Source organism: Myotis nattereri (genome assembly GCF_964212035.1).
Source record: "Myotis nattereri genome assembly, chromosome: 4".
In the NCBI taxonomy this organism is placed as follows: domain Eukaryota; kingdom Metazoa; phylum Chordata; class Mammalia; order Chiroptera; family Vespertilionidae; genus Myotis; species Myotis nattereri.
In genome coordinates, this window is record NC_138079.1 from 81,303,785 (window position 1) to 81,321,588 (window position 17,804).

General features: G+C 41.5%; 1 protein-coding gene across 9 annotated transcripts in view; it reads left to right on the forward strand.

Moving 5' to 3' along the window:
* CUX1 (cut like homeobox 1) overlaps positions 1-17,804 on the forward strand; it is a gene marked incomplete at its 5' end in the record, with an annotated part of 366,038 nt that overhangs the window by 158,552 nt on the left and 189,682 nt on the right. For all 9 annotated transcript variants that reach the window (XM_081089614.1, XM_081089615.1, XM_081089618.1 and 6 more), the window contains one exon: positions 10,164-10,211. In XM_081089614.1, coding sequence (XP_080945740.1) covers positions 10,164-10,211 — 48 coding nt within the window. The remainder of the gene's footprint in view (positions 1-10,163; positions 10,212-17,804) is intronic.

Genomic DNA, 17,804 nt, shown 5'->3' on the forward strand with positions numbered 1-17,804 from the left:
TCATAAGTAAACAGTAAAGATTATGCTATATATACTGTTTGCTGGCATGATTTTCCCCCCAACCTTAATATTTTATAAAAATAAAAAAATATAAAACAAACGATTGCCTAGTAGGTTTCCTGCTAACACTTATTGTACATATAAAATAATTTTTCTTCGGAGAACTAAGTATAGTTTAGCTATGCTTTATAGGTACAGTACGTATTTTCTTTGTGGGCTGTACATAGACTCAAGTAATGCCAGGCTGCTTAGTTGGCCTTGGGGACGTCACCATGTCTGGAGATTCTGTCACCGAAAAGCTGCAAGAGGGTCACACAGTTGTTCTGTAAATCTTAAAAAGTCATCTTGCTTTTTAAAATGATCACTTGATCCCCATCCTTGGTTTTCAAAAGAATGTTCTTGATGTTAAAAGGACACAACTTACTTAAAGACAGAGAAATGAAAAATAAGTCATAATTCCATTCATCTACTATTTAACACTCTTGCCATTCTTGTTCAAGCACATAGGTATGTTTATTCGTTTTTACAATGCGGAGGTTAAACTCTAAACCCGTTTTGTAGTTTGTGGCTTCTTTTTTCCTCTTCCTTTTCCCTTTAACTTGCACCCATACTCCAGATGTGGGGTCTGGCACCTCTTTCTCAGGGGAGCCCTCCCTGCTGTCTGGGCCAGGTCTGCCTCATAAATGCTCTCCCAGCACCATATGTTTTCTCTTCATGACTCTAACCACATGGAGTGTTCTTCTGTGGGTGGTGACTTGACTAATGTCTCTCACCCCACTAAAAGGGAGAGCCTGTAACAGTGCCTGGGGGTCTGTAATAGCTACCTAAAAAATATCCTATATAATAAAAGCCTAATATGCTAGGTTTCCGGATGTCTGTTCAACCAATCAAAGCATAATATGCAAATGATATGCTAAGGCTGCTCAACCGCTCGCTATGACATTTATTGACCATCAGGAGGCAGACAGGCAACCAGTTGACCAGTCACTAACTATGACAGGCACTGACCACCTGGGGGCAGACACTCCAACTGGTACGTTAGCTTGCTGCTGGGGTCTGGCCAATCGGGACTGAGAGAGACAGGCTGGACACACCCTGGAGCCCTCCTGTGGTCCCTCCCCACTGGCCAACCTCCTGCGTGCCTCCCCAGCCCTATCGTGCACTGGTGGGGTCCCTCGGCCTAGCCTGCACCCTCTCGCGCAATCCAGGACCCCTTGGGATGTCAGAGAGCCCGTTTCCGCCCGTTGGCAGAACGACTGGTCTGCTAAACGCAGGAGCTGTCCCCTGGTGGTCAGTGCACTCCCACAGGGAATGTGCTGCTCAGCCAGAAGCCGGGCTCACAGCTGGCGAGCGCAGCAGCAGTGGTAGGGCAGGCCTAAACCATCAGTCAGACATCCCCCGAGGGCTCCCAGACTGTGAGAGGGTGCAGGCCAGGCTGAGGGTGCGTGCACTCCCCCCCCCCCCCCCGTGCATGAAGTTTGTGCACTGGACCTCTAGCTTGTTGAATAAATGGCAATCATGTGCATTATTCCATGGTATTACCTATACTTTGAAAATAATCTTACTGACTACCTAATATGCCATTGTATTGCTTTACTAAATTTATTTAATTCAGTAAACAGTTATCCCCTACTGTTGATGTCTATATTATTTCTCATTTTTCTCTCTAATACAGTATTATGCGTAAATTTCTGCCTACATCTCTGGTCATCCTTATGGGTAAACTCCTATAAGTAGAAGCTAACCTGGAGGACTGAGCTGCAGTCTAATTTGAAATAGACTATTTGTCTGAATGTTAAGAGGGCCTAAGGCAGGGGTGGGCAAACTTTTTGACTCGAGGGCCACAATGGGTTCTTAAACTGGACTGGAGGGCCGGAACAAAAGCATGGAGTGTTTGTGTGAACTAATATAAATTCAAAGTAAACATCATTACATAAAAGGGTACGGTCTTTTTTTTTTTTAGTTTTATTCATTTCAAACGGGCCAGATCCGGCCCGCAGGCCGTAGTTTGCCCACGGCTGGCCTAAGGTCTGGAGTGAATTGCACAGCTGTGTGGTAAAGTAGGAGTCACACTCCCTTGTTCCTTTCAGAAAGCCTCAGGGTAAGAAGGCAGCGCTGTGCCTCATCTAGTACATGAATCCCCTTTGCAGCAGTTCCCATAAAGGGTCAACTTGCTGATGAGTCACTCATTCAGTTCACAAGTACTCACTGAGTGTCTACTCTGGACTGAGCACCATCAGTGTCCCTGGGAAGGCCCCTCAATAGCCTACCAGGAGTCCAGCTTTGGTTAATCGTTAGCACTAGGATGTAAGCCCCCTGAGGGCAGGGAACCGAGAGTAGCTCATTCACTGCATTTAGTAAATATGCAAATGATTATGTAATAAATTATATGTGTACTATGTCGTTCCTTTGACAAACTCAAAACCTATGGATGTGTAGAAAGAAATAGCAGCAGTATTTTCAAAGTTCTGAAATAAAACTAAAGGTTTAGACATAAGGATTTATTCAGAAAGTGACCTAGAAGAATATTTTGAAATGAGACCTAAAGGCAAGTCAGATGTATTTAGAAAATTAGTCTAAGGAACCTGGGCTGCCTCCTTCCTGCCCTACCCTGATCCCACCAAGAGTCCTGCAGGAAGCCCTTGTGCCCACCAAGCAGGGGTGATGCCAGCCCAAGCTGTGAGAGCCCTCAGCCCACCATCTCCTTGAGGTTCTGGGGGAGGGCTCCCACGCCCACAGGAAGCTGCTAGCCATCCCAGCTGCTTCTGGGATACTGGCAGGTCATCAGTGGACAACTAACAGCCTTGACGTCCTGACACAATTGGTTGCCTTTCTCTGCTCCAAGATCAGAAACCTTTAGAGCTGCCATTTCTCTAACATTTTGGTCTCTTAAAAATTAAGACTCCAGAGAGCTTTTGTGTGTGTGTGTGTCTGTCAGCACTGACAGTTAGAAATTAAAACAGACTTTTTAAAGCATAAGAATACTCCAGGCACATAATGGTATCATCACGTGTCACATGGCACCTGAAAAATGTCACTGTACGCCTGTGAGAGAATGAGAGTGGAAAAAACAAATAAACAAAGCCAGTTCTGACCTTGTGGACCCTGGCGGGTCTGAGGGAGCCAGGAGTCCCCAGACCTTACTCTGAGCTCCTCTCCCGCACTGCTAACCACTGCCACATGCTGCTAGACCTTTCTTCACTGCAGGGCCTCTGTCCTGAGCACCATCCTCGGTCTTCATCGCCCTGGGTCCAAGCTCCAGCACTACCAGTCTGGTAAACCTGCCACTTTTCATCATCAAGGGAGTCTTTCTAAAGAACACTACCACTTGCTCTTGCCCAGGAACCCAGGGTCCTCCTCTCTGCATCTGAGTGCCCGGAGGCTGGCCCTCCCCGCTCACCACCAGGAACCCCCTGCCCGGGCCTGGCACACACACCCCTTTGCTCCCACCTCTTCCAGCTGCACAAACCCAGGCCTTCCCATTACGCTGTTTTATTAGACACAGTGCTAAAGGCACATCCATCAGTTTTAGAGACGTTCTGCCAAGAAACAGAACATGTTTTAAATGGAGCAAAGAAATTTAAATGGGAAGAAATTATAGCATGAGTGAGTTTATCCCTTTCAAGATAATCTTATTTAATAACCAAAAAAACTCACAAAGATGTGCATTTTATCCAGCTACAAAGGCAGCATGGCAGGTTATATATTGTGGTAATTATATGTTTGGGGTTTCATTCCTTCTTTAAACTAGATTTCTATTATTTCAGAAAATCAACCGTTGTAGAAAAAGACTATTCATTTATTTCATTGCTGGGTGGCCCATACACTGTAAAAATAGGTCAAGAACAGTAATCTAAATTGACTGCTGATAAATAATTAAAGCTAATGGAATTTTCTCAAATCTGTGAACTAAAGTCTTTTGAGAAATGGCCAGGACATACTTACTGTCCGCTGTTGTATATAGAAAGATATTTTTTATTTAATGCTTCAGTTTAAAGTTTCTCTTTTCTGTCACAAAGACTGGAAGGTGTATGTGCTCTTATATAAAAGTGGCCAGAAGTGTGGTGCTCCACTGATAGCTGCATGTTTCATCCTCAGATGAGATGGGAAGCAGAGGTTTCAGGCCCTGGAACAAAGAGAAACTTCACTTTTCACTCAACTGTATTTTTAAGTTGAGCTCTACACTCTGTGTATCATATAATGTATCTTGTGACTTGTCTTTAAAAACTCCATACCTGGTCTGTGCTCTTGTGTGCACGATAAGGGAGAATTCCAGCTCTCTTAAATGACATCCAGGGAAATAAGAACCAAGAACAATCTTTCTTTTATAGATAATTATGATTATCGCATTGGTGCCACTAGGACCTTATTCCATTTGACAAATAGACTTATTTTTTTAGAAAAGATGGCTTATCAGTAAGAAAGCAAATTGTTATATTGCATACAGTCAATAAGACTAGCCCTAGATACTGTGCACTGTGTAAGTTTTTCTTTAATAATAAGGATAACTCAGCCATCATCAGGATATTTTAGAATTCTAAAGACCTTAGAAAAATCACTAGCTAGATGCTTTTGAACAATTTGTCTTCAGTATTTTGGCTTTAAGTTATAGAAAAGAGACCACTTTCTCATTTCAGTTTGATTAAATATCTTGGTTGAAAAAAATCACTAATTTACTATTACTTTTTAGAAAAGTTGTCATTTTTTAAACTGCACTACTTGTAGCTAATCAAATGTTGTATTTATTATGTTTAAATAAATTTATAAATGATGGCTTTTTCTGAAATTAAACTTGTTTGCATTTTTCTTTAAGAAAATACTCTATATAGCCCTAGCCGGTTTGGCTCAGTGGATAGAGTGTCAGCCTGCAGACCGAAGGGTCCTGGTTCAATTCTGGTCAAGGGCATGTACCTTGGTTGAAAGCTCCTCCCCAGCCCGGGCCCTGGTCAGGGCACAGTCAGGAGGCAACCAGTCGATGTGTTTGTGACTTGTTTTTAAAAACTCCATACCTGGTCTGTGCTCTTGTGTACACAATAAAGAAGAATCCTAGCTCTCTTAAATGATATCCAGGGAAATAAGAACCAAGTACAGTCTTTCTCTCTGTTTTTCCCCTCTCTCTTCCACTCTCTCTGAAAATCAATGGAAAAATATCCTCGGATGATGATTTTTAAAAGAAAGAAAATACTCTATATAGAAATTTCTTTAAAAAGAAATTATTCCTTTCAGATTATCCCTATCAATATAATCTGGAATCTGAGTATTTGTATTTTGTTTGTTTTTTTAAATATCCTCACCTGAGGATATTTTTTCCATTACTTTTGAGAAAGAGAGAGAGAGGGAGGGGGGAGAGAGAGAAAATTCTATGAGAGACACATCAACTGGTTGCCTCCTGTACACATTCCAACCCACTGAGGGCGGGGAGCAAACCTGAACCCAGGTATACGCTTTTGAATGGGAATTGAACCCATGACCCTTCAGTTGCCTGACAATGCTCTAACCATAGAGCCACACCAGCCAGGGTAGTAGTTTGTATTTTTAAAGATCTTTAGAATTCTTTATTTGGGGCAGCTCAGATAGCTGGGTAGAGGTAGTGGATATTTTCAATGGCTCTTATTAGAACCCCATGCCTTTCTTTTCTAGAACTTTGTTCCAATACGAATGCACAGTGCAAATCTTGAGAATAGAATCTTGGCATTAGAGACACTGACAAGGACTTAGAACAACTAACAGATTCTGTGTCTAGAGTGAGAGCGGGACTTGGAGTAGCCCAAGGAGCAAGGAGCCCGGGCAGGAGGGCTTTGCCTAGGATGTCACTGGAATGGGTGGAGTGGTGTTTGGTCGAGAGAGAAGACGGGTGGAGAGGAAGGTGCATGGAGGGATGAGCAGGGTTCTCAGATACTTAAGAAGGGCTGAAGGGAGAGCTGAACTCCACCCGCCAGGCATCATCAGAGAGCAGGCCTGGGCCCAGAAGAATGGAGGTTCAGCCATTCTCCGCTCCCGTGGCCAGATCCAGGTCACTGCTTTGTTAATCTCCCACTCAAGAAAAGAGAGTGAGAGTGGAATCACTTCCAATCTGCTCCCACTTTTTTTTTCTCTCCCACTTTTTAAAAGTAAAATATTCACAAATGAAGAATAACATCACCTGAGCCTGTGTCAGGATAGCTTTCCTCTAAATATCCGCATTTGCTGGTAGCACTGGTAGCACAGTGTTTGAAAACTCCCGATCCGAGATGAGCTGCCTTCTGTCAGGCCTCGGGAAGGCAAGCTATGTGACCAGGACACCACAGTGTGGTCTCCTACCTTGTGCAGGCCATCGGACCAGATGACCCTAGATTTCCAGGTTAACTTGATGAAGATGACAGTTAACTAGTTGGTAGGTTGTAATTTAAGAGAGAGAGTCCCTCACCCCAGTCTCATAATTCTTTCTTTGCCTGTTCTGCGTGACCCGTCAGCTGAAGGCTTTGTGTATCTCAGTGAAATATAGTGTCTTAAAAACATTTTCTATTTCAAACACACACAAGATAGGGTGAGTACAATGAACCCCTGTCCCATTATCCATCTGTAACAAAATCAACCCATCAACACACATATTTTGTCCTTTTTACCTATTACCCCTCCACATTATGTTATTTTGAAGCAAAAATCATATTTAATCCATAAATATTTTAGTACATATCTCTGAAAGACAAGGACCCTTTTTAAAATCAGCTATCACTGTAGCTTAAAGATAAAAACAACCTTGGCCCTATTCTTTTAACTTTAATTAATTTTGTGGTGTGCCATTATCGATTATATAATACATACAGTTTTACACATATTACCATCTTCAGTATGAATCTTAAAATCGATATCACAGCTTAATAAGTGGCATTTGTTTTCGAATGTAGCATAAGGTAATGGCACATCTCACATTTGACAATATCAAATTTAATGAAAATGTTGTATTACAAAATGGCTTTCTTTGAATATGTATAACCTAAAACATTTTCAAGTTACAATTTTCTTGCTTTGAGACCTGAGTAATGAGGGGACAACCAGGGGTTAGTAAGTTCATTTGGAGATCATTTTTTTAACACTGAGTGGGTGTGTAACACAGAACCTCCTCGTCTGTAAATACTTCCTAGGGTTTTCAGTGCAGGCCAGTCTTTTGTCATTGCCTGGCCCCTATCAAGGGTTAAACCCCATCCACACCCTTTCACCACCCAGACACAATGAAGGAAATGTGAACTAAGAGAAGGGGAGAGCTGACAGTACCTGGGCTGAGGCAGTTCTAAAATAGAAGCTGCAGGGGTGAAGCCCTAAGCTTCCTGTGACCACACTAGAGGTAGGGGTGTTGGCAGCCCTGTGAGAGTCACTGAGGGGAGCCTTTGAGAGGGGACGTAGTCCAGCCCCTGCACTGCCCCAACCCTGCCCCTTGAAAAGGTCATGTTGTCCCCAAAGACAGAGGGGCGAGGCACCCCCAAGAGCTGCAGCCAGACAGCTGCACGTTCTTAACTGTAGGCGTCATCCCATAGAAGTGCATGTGAGCTACTGTGAAGCAAAAGTAAAACATCCTGAAAAATCAGGATTACAAAATATTTCAAAAATAGAGACCATTTTATAACTTCAAAGATGCATTTGTAATTCATAGCCTCCTTTTGTTTTTGTTTTTTTAATATTTTTTAAAATTTTATTTCAGAGGAAGGGCGAGGGAGAGAGAGATAGAAACATCAATGATGAGAGAGAATCATTGATCGGCTGCCTCCTGCACACCCTCTACTGGGGATCAAGCCCGCAACCTGGACATGTTCCCTTGACCAGAATCAAACCCGGGACCCTTTAGTCTGCAGGCTGATGCTCTTATTCACTGAGCCAAACAGCTAGGGCCATAGCCTCCTTTTGTTTATGGGTAATGCCAAGGTTTTTTCCCCAGCATCTGCTTGTCCTTCCAAACCTAAACAGCCATGTCCTGGGTGCCACTCTTTCCTAGACACTACCACACCTCAGTGGCCACCAGCTCTGAATCCATGGTACGAGATTCTGTGATGCCTGGCCCTGGCATTGTGTGCGAGTGTGGAGTGGGAGAGGTGTCATGGGGTGTTGTGAGTACCACACCCCAAAGTGGGAACCAAGCCTTCCAGAGACCACCCAAGTGCCCCAATGGGCTGAAAGCCAAAGATTCATACCCTATAAGTCCAGGGACATATATTTTGGGACGTTTCCTGCTTGTGCCTCACAGGTGCAGCTGAGCATTGCATGGTGATTTTGTATTCTTCTGTTTTGCCCCCCCCCCATAATTTATTTATTGATTGATTTTAGAGAGGGAGAAGGGGGGAGAGAGAGAGAGAGACAGACATCAGTTTGTTGTTCCACTTATTTATGCATTCATAGGTTGCTTCTTGTTTGTGTCCTGACTGGAGATCAAACCCACAACCTTGGTGTATTGGGATGATGATCTAACCCAGTGGTCGGCAAACTCATTAGTCAACAGAGCCAAATATCAACAGTACAACGATTGAAAATTTTTTTGAGAGCCAAATTTTTTAAACTTAAACTATATAGGTAGGTACATTGTTATTAACTTAATTAGGTTACTCCTAAGGCTTACGAAGAGACCACACTCAAGGGGCCAAAGAGCCGCATGTGGCTCTTGAGCCGCAGTTTGCCGACCACGGATCTAACCAACTGAGGTACCTGGCCAAGGCAAACTGTTTTGCTTTTAAATCAGAATGGTTTTCTCCCACAACCATCGTTACATAGAAAATTCCTCACTAGTATTTTTCTCTTCAGTTTTTTGATCTGTAAAGTGAGTTGTGAATCAGTGGTTTGGAGAATAATGAAAATTCATTTCACATAGAAGCATCTCTGTAAACATTGCTTATTATTTGCATTACATTCAAGGGGCAGGGGACGTTGAAATGCACTATTGTGGCTTTACCAACAGACCTTGATATTAATAACCTCAAAGACATTGCTTCTGCGCGTTAAGGTATTTGTTGCTTTTTGCTCAATAAATGGCACAGTATGAAGCAAATTTAAAATAGTGTTGGAAAACCTATCACTGAATTAAGTGTGTAACCAAGTTATTAGGTTTTGTAATTTTGTGTTATATCCCTAATTGTAGTTTGCGCCAATATGGTTTTGATTGGCCTGGACCCTGCTTTCTTCAGTTTGAGGTTGCACATGGTGGCCGGGGTGGCAGCGCCCGCAGACGTGGTGCTGCCCAGACAGCAAAGGCCACTCCGTTCTAAAGGGCAGTGAATTGTGCATGTCTTCTCTGACTGGCAGTGGAGTGGCCCAGGGGTCAGAGGTGTCCTAGGTTCTAGCTCTTTAGTTTAGTACTAAACCATGTAATATTTGCAGATAGAAGAATGGGATAAGGAATTTCCCAAACTGCCAAAAGTAAATTTGGGATGGGTAGTTTTTTAGTTGGTGATTTGAAATACATACATAGCAGTTTGTGTGTGTGTGTGTGTGTGTGTGTGTGTATGTGAATATTTCTCTTCAACTGTCTTTACATATGTGTGTGTGTGCATACAGACACACATCTTGTTTTAAAGAGTTAGTTTAGCAGGTCTGTCATGAGACATGAAAATGCCCAAAGAAATGACTTGTAAAATATATAGTGGATTGGTTATAGCAGGAACAGCAGAGGAGAGTTTATTTACGATCATTATGAGAGGTGTGGTTCTTCTGCCTTCCTAGATGCTATAATCGAAAGTACTTTTGTCATCTCCTATACTTCTCCAAGCTGCTGTTCTCGGGTGGCTGGTCCTTTGGCAGTTGGCAGGGATGAGCCTAGTGAGATAGGAGGCACTGTTTTGTGGGCTAAACTCCAGAGCACCTGGGTCTTGTACCTGCACCCAGGCATCCCCCACTCATACTGTCCCTTCTCTTCCATTCTCCAAAGTGGTTTCAAATGCTTTGGCCCCACTGCACATTTGAAATGAGGTGTGTTTAACCAGGATTTAGTAGAAACAAACTTAATGGTATTCTTAAGTTCATGGGTACCAGTTGGCATTATGTTGTATGAATCAAGGCACGAAGCAGGAGAGAGACAAGGATTGCTTAATATAATGATGACCATCACTGAATTCAAAGCTGTTTTTAGGGGACCTTAACAAATGTTTCCCTTCTCTTTCCTTTTCAAATGGCTGTTTCCTGACCCATCCCTCTTGCTCCAGGATTTACGCAAGCAGGTAGCGCCACTGCTGAAGAGCTTCCAAGGGGAGGTAAGCGTTTATATTTATTTTATATCCTGAGCCACCCTTCATAGTTTATTGCACTTTCTTTTTATTTTCATTAAGTAAAAGCCATTAACAGAAAGTGCTTACCCAGCCAGAGCTCTCCCAGCTGCACCGACCCAATGTCGTGCTGGGTTTATGCTTCCCAATGTGATGTTTCCACTGGGTGGACTGAGCTTGTTTGGACCACAGCCCGTGAGAGCTGAAGTTCCTCAAGCTCACTGGGTCCCTAGCTGTCAGGGGCCGCAGCCATGAGGCCTCCTGTATGGAAGGGACGGAGCAGGGCATCCTGATACTCTCACCTGCAGCCGTCAGGGGAAGGAGAATTTCATTTGATTGATGCTTGAAAAAAGACCAACAGGCAGAAGTCATGAGGAACTAGTTTGAGCTCAGTATAAGGAAAAGTTTTCTAATCTTTGCTTCCAGAGAAAGACTGGGCAAGATGGTGGGCGGGCTGCCAGTCATCTGAAAGGTGTGCCCTGGCCACCATAGAGCAATATCCACAGAGAGGACAAGTGGTGGAGTTGGCCAACACTCCAGCCCCTACTCTACTCTTTGTGTAGAGACTTGGTGGATTTTAGAAAGCCAGACATTTTGTTATCGGTGTGGAGTTACTCACTCGGCCCTTAGCTGGGCTGATGGAAGTAGTAATACTACTGGGGAAAGGCAGAGAGACTTCCGTAAAGTCCTCTAAAGAACCCGTAGTGGAGGATGTTAGGAATTCACAGAGAACAGGGAGAAGGAGCAGGATTCAGGGAGGTGAGGTGGCAAGTTCAGGAGTGGCGTGAGGCTGTAGGGTGCCTCCTGGGACACAGCGCTCAGGAGGCCGGAATCCTTGGCAAGTTCCTCAGCATGCGGGTGACAGCAGAGGCCCAGGGAACGAATGAGGTTAGGAAGGTGGCAGTGGGGTGCGAGAGAGGAAGTTCCAGGAGAGTGAGGGACTCGTGTAGGAAGACGAAGCAGCAGTGACTGCTGGTCAGCACTGAAGATTTTAGACCAGTGCATGGTGCCATTCTCTGTGCGTAACTCCTGGCTGCTGGAAGCCCCTGAGCCTTGCTCTGCAAGGCGCGCGGGGGATGTCACCATCCAGGTCTGGGAAGGGCATGAAGTGCCTTTCCCTCTGAAGTACATCTCCGAGCCCTCATTCTGTGAGTAAAACTGTCACCTTACACCGACCCACATTTGATCTCATCTCTTTCCTTTACCTGTTCAGCAGCTTTCGTGAGGCCCACTGGCTTAGTGTTTCTCTACCTGAAATAGCTCCGTGTGCTGTTTTCGTTTGCTTGTTTTTCTTTCTTTTTGAAAAAGTTCAAGTCTACATAAAAGTAGAAATATTAGTATAATGAATACATGTACACCCTTTACCCAGACTTACCATTTGTTAACATTTTGCCACATTTGCTCCCCACTCTGTTGTTCAACATTAGAAAGTAAGTTGCAGATAGCACAGCACTGTACCCTTAAACATACATGTGAATCTCCTAAAAGTAAGAATATTCCCTGACATTTCCACAATAACCCCGAGTATCCCACCTGGGGAAATTAACACTAATTCCATAATATTCAATATTCAGTCCAAAAATAAAATTTTCCCAGTTATCCCCAAATTGTGTCTTAAAACTCCCTGCTCCCACCCAGGTTTCAATCAGGTTCATGTATTGCATTTGGTATATATATGCAATATGGAAGGGTAAATCCAGGCAACTTCCTATATATATATTTCTTTTTTATTCCATAACTATCCCCCCTATACCCACCTCCACCCAACCCCCCATAATCACCACACTGTTGTCCGTGTCCATGAGTTCTTTTTTTTCTCTCTCTCTCTCTCTCTCTCTCTAATATAGAATGCTCTCTCCACCACCTCTTACCTTTGTTATTATTTTTCATTCTAGATAGGGTAATGGGTTTGGTTCTAGATAGTAAATTTGAAATGCCTGAGAAACATCAAGGCTTCCTATTTGGCTATATTTTAAAGGCTATTTATAAAGTAAAGATTTTTATAGTACCATTAATACTTAGGAAGCCTTTGCTAATTAATATATATTTATATATATAAAATCTGTGTTACTAGCACGCTGATCATAGTGGAAGGGACTAAATCCTGCTTGTTTCTGAAGAATGGACTTTTATGCAGAGGGCAGATGGGGACCAAACATGCGGGGTTGGTTTTCTGCTGAGCGAGGCCAGAAGGCAGCTTGTCTTGGTGCTTCGCTGGAGCAGGACCCATTCAGCTTGCTTTTCTAAAATGCTGCCTTCTCTGATCAGAGGTTTGTTCTTGTACCCTTCATTAGTGTTTGCTGAGTGCAGTTTTATTTATTGGATATGTTATTTGAGTCATCCCAAGGTGCTTGACAAGGTGATCCCCTTGGAAAAATGTATGGTATTAAAAAAAAACATTTTCTTTGCCTCAAAATTCATATAGATTACTTCCCTATTTGAGATCCCCAAAAGAAAAAAACAAAATAAAGCTTTCAGACAGCAATAAATTCATACAAGACTTCAGTGTTCTTGCAAGAAACACATTTGTAGTGTGTCATAGAGTCAGGGGAAACATGAACCTCACTGGGCACCACTTTTAGGCCCCTCCGTGTTTTCTTGTTCTCAGGGTAAATCCAGGCACCATCCTTCTGGTGGTTTATGAGACACACATGATGGTAACTGCTTGCCTTTCTAGACTTTTCTTACTAGAAAAGTCCATCACACAGCCAATCTGAATTTCTACCAGGCCCTCATGCGTTGTGGCCTCACCAGCCTCCAAGCCTTTGAATGGGCTGACCTCTTCCTGAGACTCCTTCCTCCTTTCACTTCTCCTGCCTCACTTCTGCTTGATGTCCCTTCCTCAAGAAAAGCCTTTTCTGAGCCTCAGTGATAGGCCAGGACCCCTGAACCGAGTGCTCCTATTGCACGCCACACTATTTGTGATGCATTTGTCATCATTCCTGAGAGCTGCCTGTGACTTTGTCTCTGTTCCCCATGAGTCTGTAAATGTGTGACGGCAACCTCTGTGTCCTGTCTTGGCCATTTGTATTCCCAGCACCTGGCATAGCAACAGGAACTAAAGTATTTGGGCTCTCAGAAAGTTACTGAATAAATGCTGGAACATGAAGTTCCTCAGGAGGCAGTTTTTAAAACATTTGCCTTTATCTTTTCTTCAGGTTATGTACTGCTAATAAGGTGAAAGGGACCCCAGAATATATGCTTGGAAAATCCATTAGAAAAAACTAGTAAATAACTGTATTTGTTGTCCTTGATTAAAGGGCTTGGAATACTAGAGTCATAACAATTACTTATAATTATTAGAGCAAAGTCATCAAATTTAACTTACATTGAAATTAGATTTATTTATTTCTCTAAGTTTGTGTTTAACAAGCGCCACCAACTGATTAATGGGGATAGGAGTAACCTAAATGGTCAATTCAATTTACGGTATATTTTAGTTCAGTCATTTAGACAATCCCTTCAGTGAAATGACACTCACCCTCTCTAGAAAAATGCTAAGTCTTCCAAATTGTCTCCCTCGCTCCTGGCTTCTCTCCCTGAGAAGGGTCATGGTAAGGAGGGTTGAGGGGGTCAGGAGTTGGCTTAGACCCCACTCCTCTTGGTAGGGCAGCAGATTGCCTAAACCAAGTGTTCTCAGGGAGGAAAATCTCCTCTTAAATAACTTAGGCTTTTATATTAGAGAGGAAATAAAAGACTGAAAAATTGATTAGCTTTGCACCCAGCTTAAGTAATCATAAAAGTACAATGGAAGAAGTTCAAAGAAAATAGGAAGAAAGAACTAGTCAAAAAAATTTAATAATAAAAATATATAAGAATGAAAATGAATGAGAAAGAAAACAAAGAATAGCCCCAAAGTTGGTTTTTTGAAAAAACTACTACAATAGACAAACTACCTTCCTAATGAAGAAAAAAAAAATGTAGGAATGATAATGGAGATAACTGCAGCTACAGCAGAGATTAAAAAGATAACGGGAATATTGTAGTAAATTTTATGCCAATAAAATTTAAACCTGAGACAAAGTGGACAAATTTTTAGAATACTGTAACATCAAAGCTGATTAAAGATGAAGTAGAAAACCTGAATAGCCTTACAGCTATTACAGAAATATTTCCACAAGGTCTAGAAATTTTTATGAGAGAATTCTATCAATCATTCATAAAACAGAGAGTTCTAATCTTTTTCAAACTCCTTCAGAAAATCGAAAAAGAGAGAGCGACTGCTGTAACCTTGATGTCAAAACTAGACAAGAACAATGTAAGAAAGGAATATTGAAGCAGTTTTATTTATTTGTTTATTTATTTAACAACACAAGTTTATTATTTTATAAGTTTGAAGATCAGAGGTCCAAAGTGGATCATCTGTGCCGAGATCCTTCTAAAGACTGTAGGCATGGAATTTATTTCCTTGCTTTCTCCAGCTTCCCAAGGTGGCTCACTTTCCTTGGCTCATGGTCCAGCATCACTCTGACTTCTTTCTGCTTTTGCTTTTTGTTTTGTTGTTTTTTTTAAATAATTGTTTATTGTTGAAAGTATTACATATGTCCCCTTTTTCACCCATTGACCCTATACAGCCTGCCCCTGCCCCCTACCCCAGGCCTTCAGCACCCTGTTGTCTGTGTCCTTGGGTTATGCATAAATGCATTCAAGATCTTTGATTGATTACCTCCCATCCACCCATCCTCCCCCGCCTACCCTCTGAGATTGCACACTCTGTTCCATGTCTCTGGATCCACTTTGTTCGTCAGTTTATTTTGTTTCTTAGATTCCATACATGATTGTGATCATGTCATACTTGTCTTTCTCTGACTGACTTATTACACTTAGCATGATACTCTCCAGGTCCCTCCATGCTGTCTCAAAGGGTAAGAGATTCTCCTTTGTTACTGCTGCATAGTATTCCATGGTATAAATATACCACAGTTTTTTAATCCACTCATCTACTGATGGGCACTTGGGCTGTTTCCAGATCTTAGCTATTGTAAATTGTGCAAAGCAGTCTAATTTATGAATAGATACATAGAAGTCCTTCAAAAGTACTGGTAAATCCATCAAGCTTTCTGTATCCCAAGAATGCTATTTGGTTTAATAATAGAAAAATATATTCATGCAAATTAATATCATTAGCACGTTAAAGAGGAGAATATTATCTCAATAGTAATTGGGAAAGAATTTGATAAAATTCAACATTCATTCATAATAGAAACTACCAGCAAACTAGGAATAGAGGAGAACTTCTTTAACCTGGGTAAAGGTTATCAAAACCTGCCTCAATCATCATACTCAATGATGTTGATAACATTCCCTTTAAAATCAGAATATAGTGATGGAAAGTGATTTGACTTTTGATGGTAGGCACACAGGTCTTGTCACAGAAATCCACACCTTGAAACCATTACCATTGTCACCCCAATAAATTTAATTTCAAAAGTTATAAACACACACACACACACACACACACACACACGAAAATCAGGAAGGAGACACATAAATACTACATTTATTTAAGATTGTACTAGAAGTCTTAGTTAGCATTGAAGATAAGAAAAAGAAAGAGTACACATATTGTAACAAGAAATAGAACTCATTTTTCAAGTGAGCCTTAATTATTTAACAAGGTTGCTAGATATAAAATCAATATACATAACTAAATACATACTTCTACAACAAAAGCAAACTGAGGAAGATACCACTGGAAATACCAACAAAAAATAAAGAAACCTTGATATAAATATAGCAATGCATAGAAACTCTTTCTGGAAAAAAGAATATCATTTATATTAAAGGATATTAAAGATTTAAATGGAGAGAGGTAAGGTATTCAATAATAGAAATTCCCACTATTATTAAAGTCTAGTAGCCCGATGCACAAAGATTCATGCAAGAATGGATCTTCCTTCCCCTGGCTGCTGGCACTGCCTTTGCTCCAGCCGGAGCCGCCTGTCCGCCTTCCCACGCTGCCCAGAGGCCCAGAGCGGCTAGGGCTGTGTGGAATGCCTGCATCATTGCCATGGCGCCTGTGCATGCAAATTAACCCGCCATCTTTGTTGGTTAATTTGCATACTCATTCCTGATTGGCTGTTGGGTGCCATGAAGGTACAGTCAATTTGCATCATTCTCTTTTATTAGTGTAGATATCAGTTTTCTCAAAATTGATATGTAGTGAGTCATTGTAGTTATAATAAAAATTCCAACAGGATTTTTCATGACACTTGAAAAGCTGATTCCAGAATTTATATGAGACTGATGATTGTGAAGATAATATTAAATCAGAACAAGATACAGGATTTGGCCTTCCAGATTATCAAAGCCATAGTAATTGGCATAGGGATAGATAAATACACCCATGGAACATAATAAAAATCAGAACTGACCTGTGCATACATAGGAGCCAGATACATTGCAAAGATAGCATTACAGATCACTGAGGAAAGGGTGGGCTTGTCAGTAAATGGTCCTTTGACAACTGGTGATCCTTATGGAATTAAATGAAGTTAGACCCCTACCTCAAACCTTATGCAAATATAGATTATAGATAAAGACTTAAGGCAAAACTTCAAACCTTTCTAAAGAAAATACAGAATATTATAACTTTGAGTAAGATTGGATTTCTTAAATAGGATACCATAAAGTAAGAAATTGTTACATTCAACTACATTAAAATTTAAAGGTAAAAGCTTCCCTCACCCCCTCATGGAAAGATATCCCAGAGAAAATGAAGAACTAATTCCAAGGCACTGCTAGCTCAGTTTTACCTCTGTGTGAACTAGTAAAAGACTCTACCTTTCTCAAGACATTTTGCATCATCTGTTGAAAACCTGTCATAATAAAGATTCCAACGTATCTGAATCTTTTTCATAATAAAGATTCAAATGCCTCTGATGTGAATGGTGCACCCTAAGGCCATACTATGAGCCAATCATATGTTGGGTAACCTTGGCCACAAGTCACAAACCTGAAGGAGACAGTTGCCACTCACATAGTTGACAAAGGGTTCGTTTTCAGAAAATATGAAAATCTTTTACCTATTAGTAAGAGAAAGACAAACATCTCAGTAGGAAAATGCGCAAAAGCCATGTATGGCATTCTCAGAAGAGAAACTCAGAATGGTCAATAAATACATGTAAAGATGCTCAACCTCGTAACCAAGGAAACACAAATCAAATAATTTAAGTGCAACTTACTCATGTCTACCAGGCTAGCCATAATTCAAAAATCAAGGGAGGAGTGTGAATTCCAATCTGGCATCAGATACTAACGCTAAAGAAGAATATATACCTTGACAGAGCAGTTTCAGTCCTAAGTATATACCCTGAATAAACTTAAATATGGGCCCCAGGAAACAAGTTCAGGAATGTTTGAAAGTGATAAGTGGGAACAACCCATTTCCATCGGCAGTAGAAAGAATAAGTAAAGAGTAGTGTAATCATACAGTGGAATACAACATAGCAGGAGGGAGAGAATGAAATTCAAACCTGCAATACTGAGCTGGTACTGTTTAGGGGATAAATAGAGAATTTTAATTATGTAATAGAAGCATAAAGAAAAGGTTAAACAGGAAATTCAGAATAGAGTTTATCA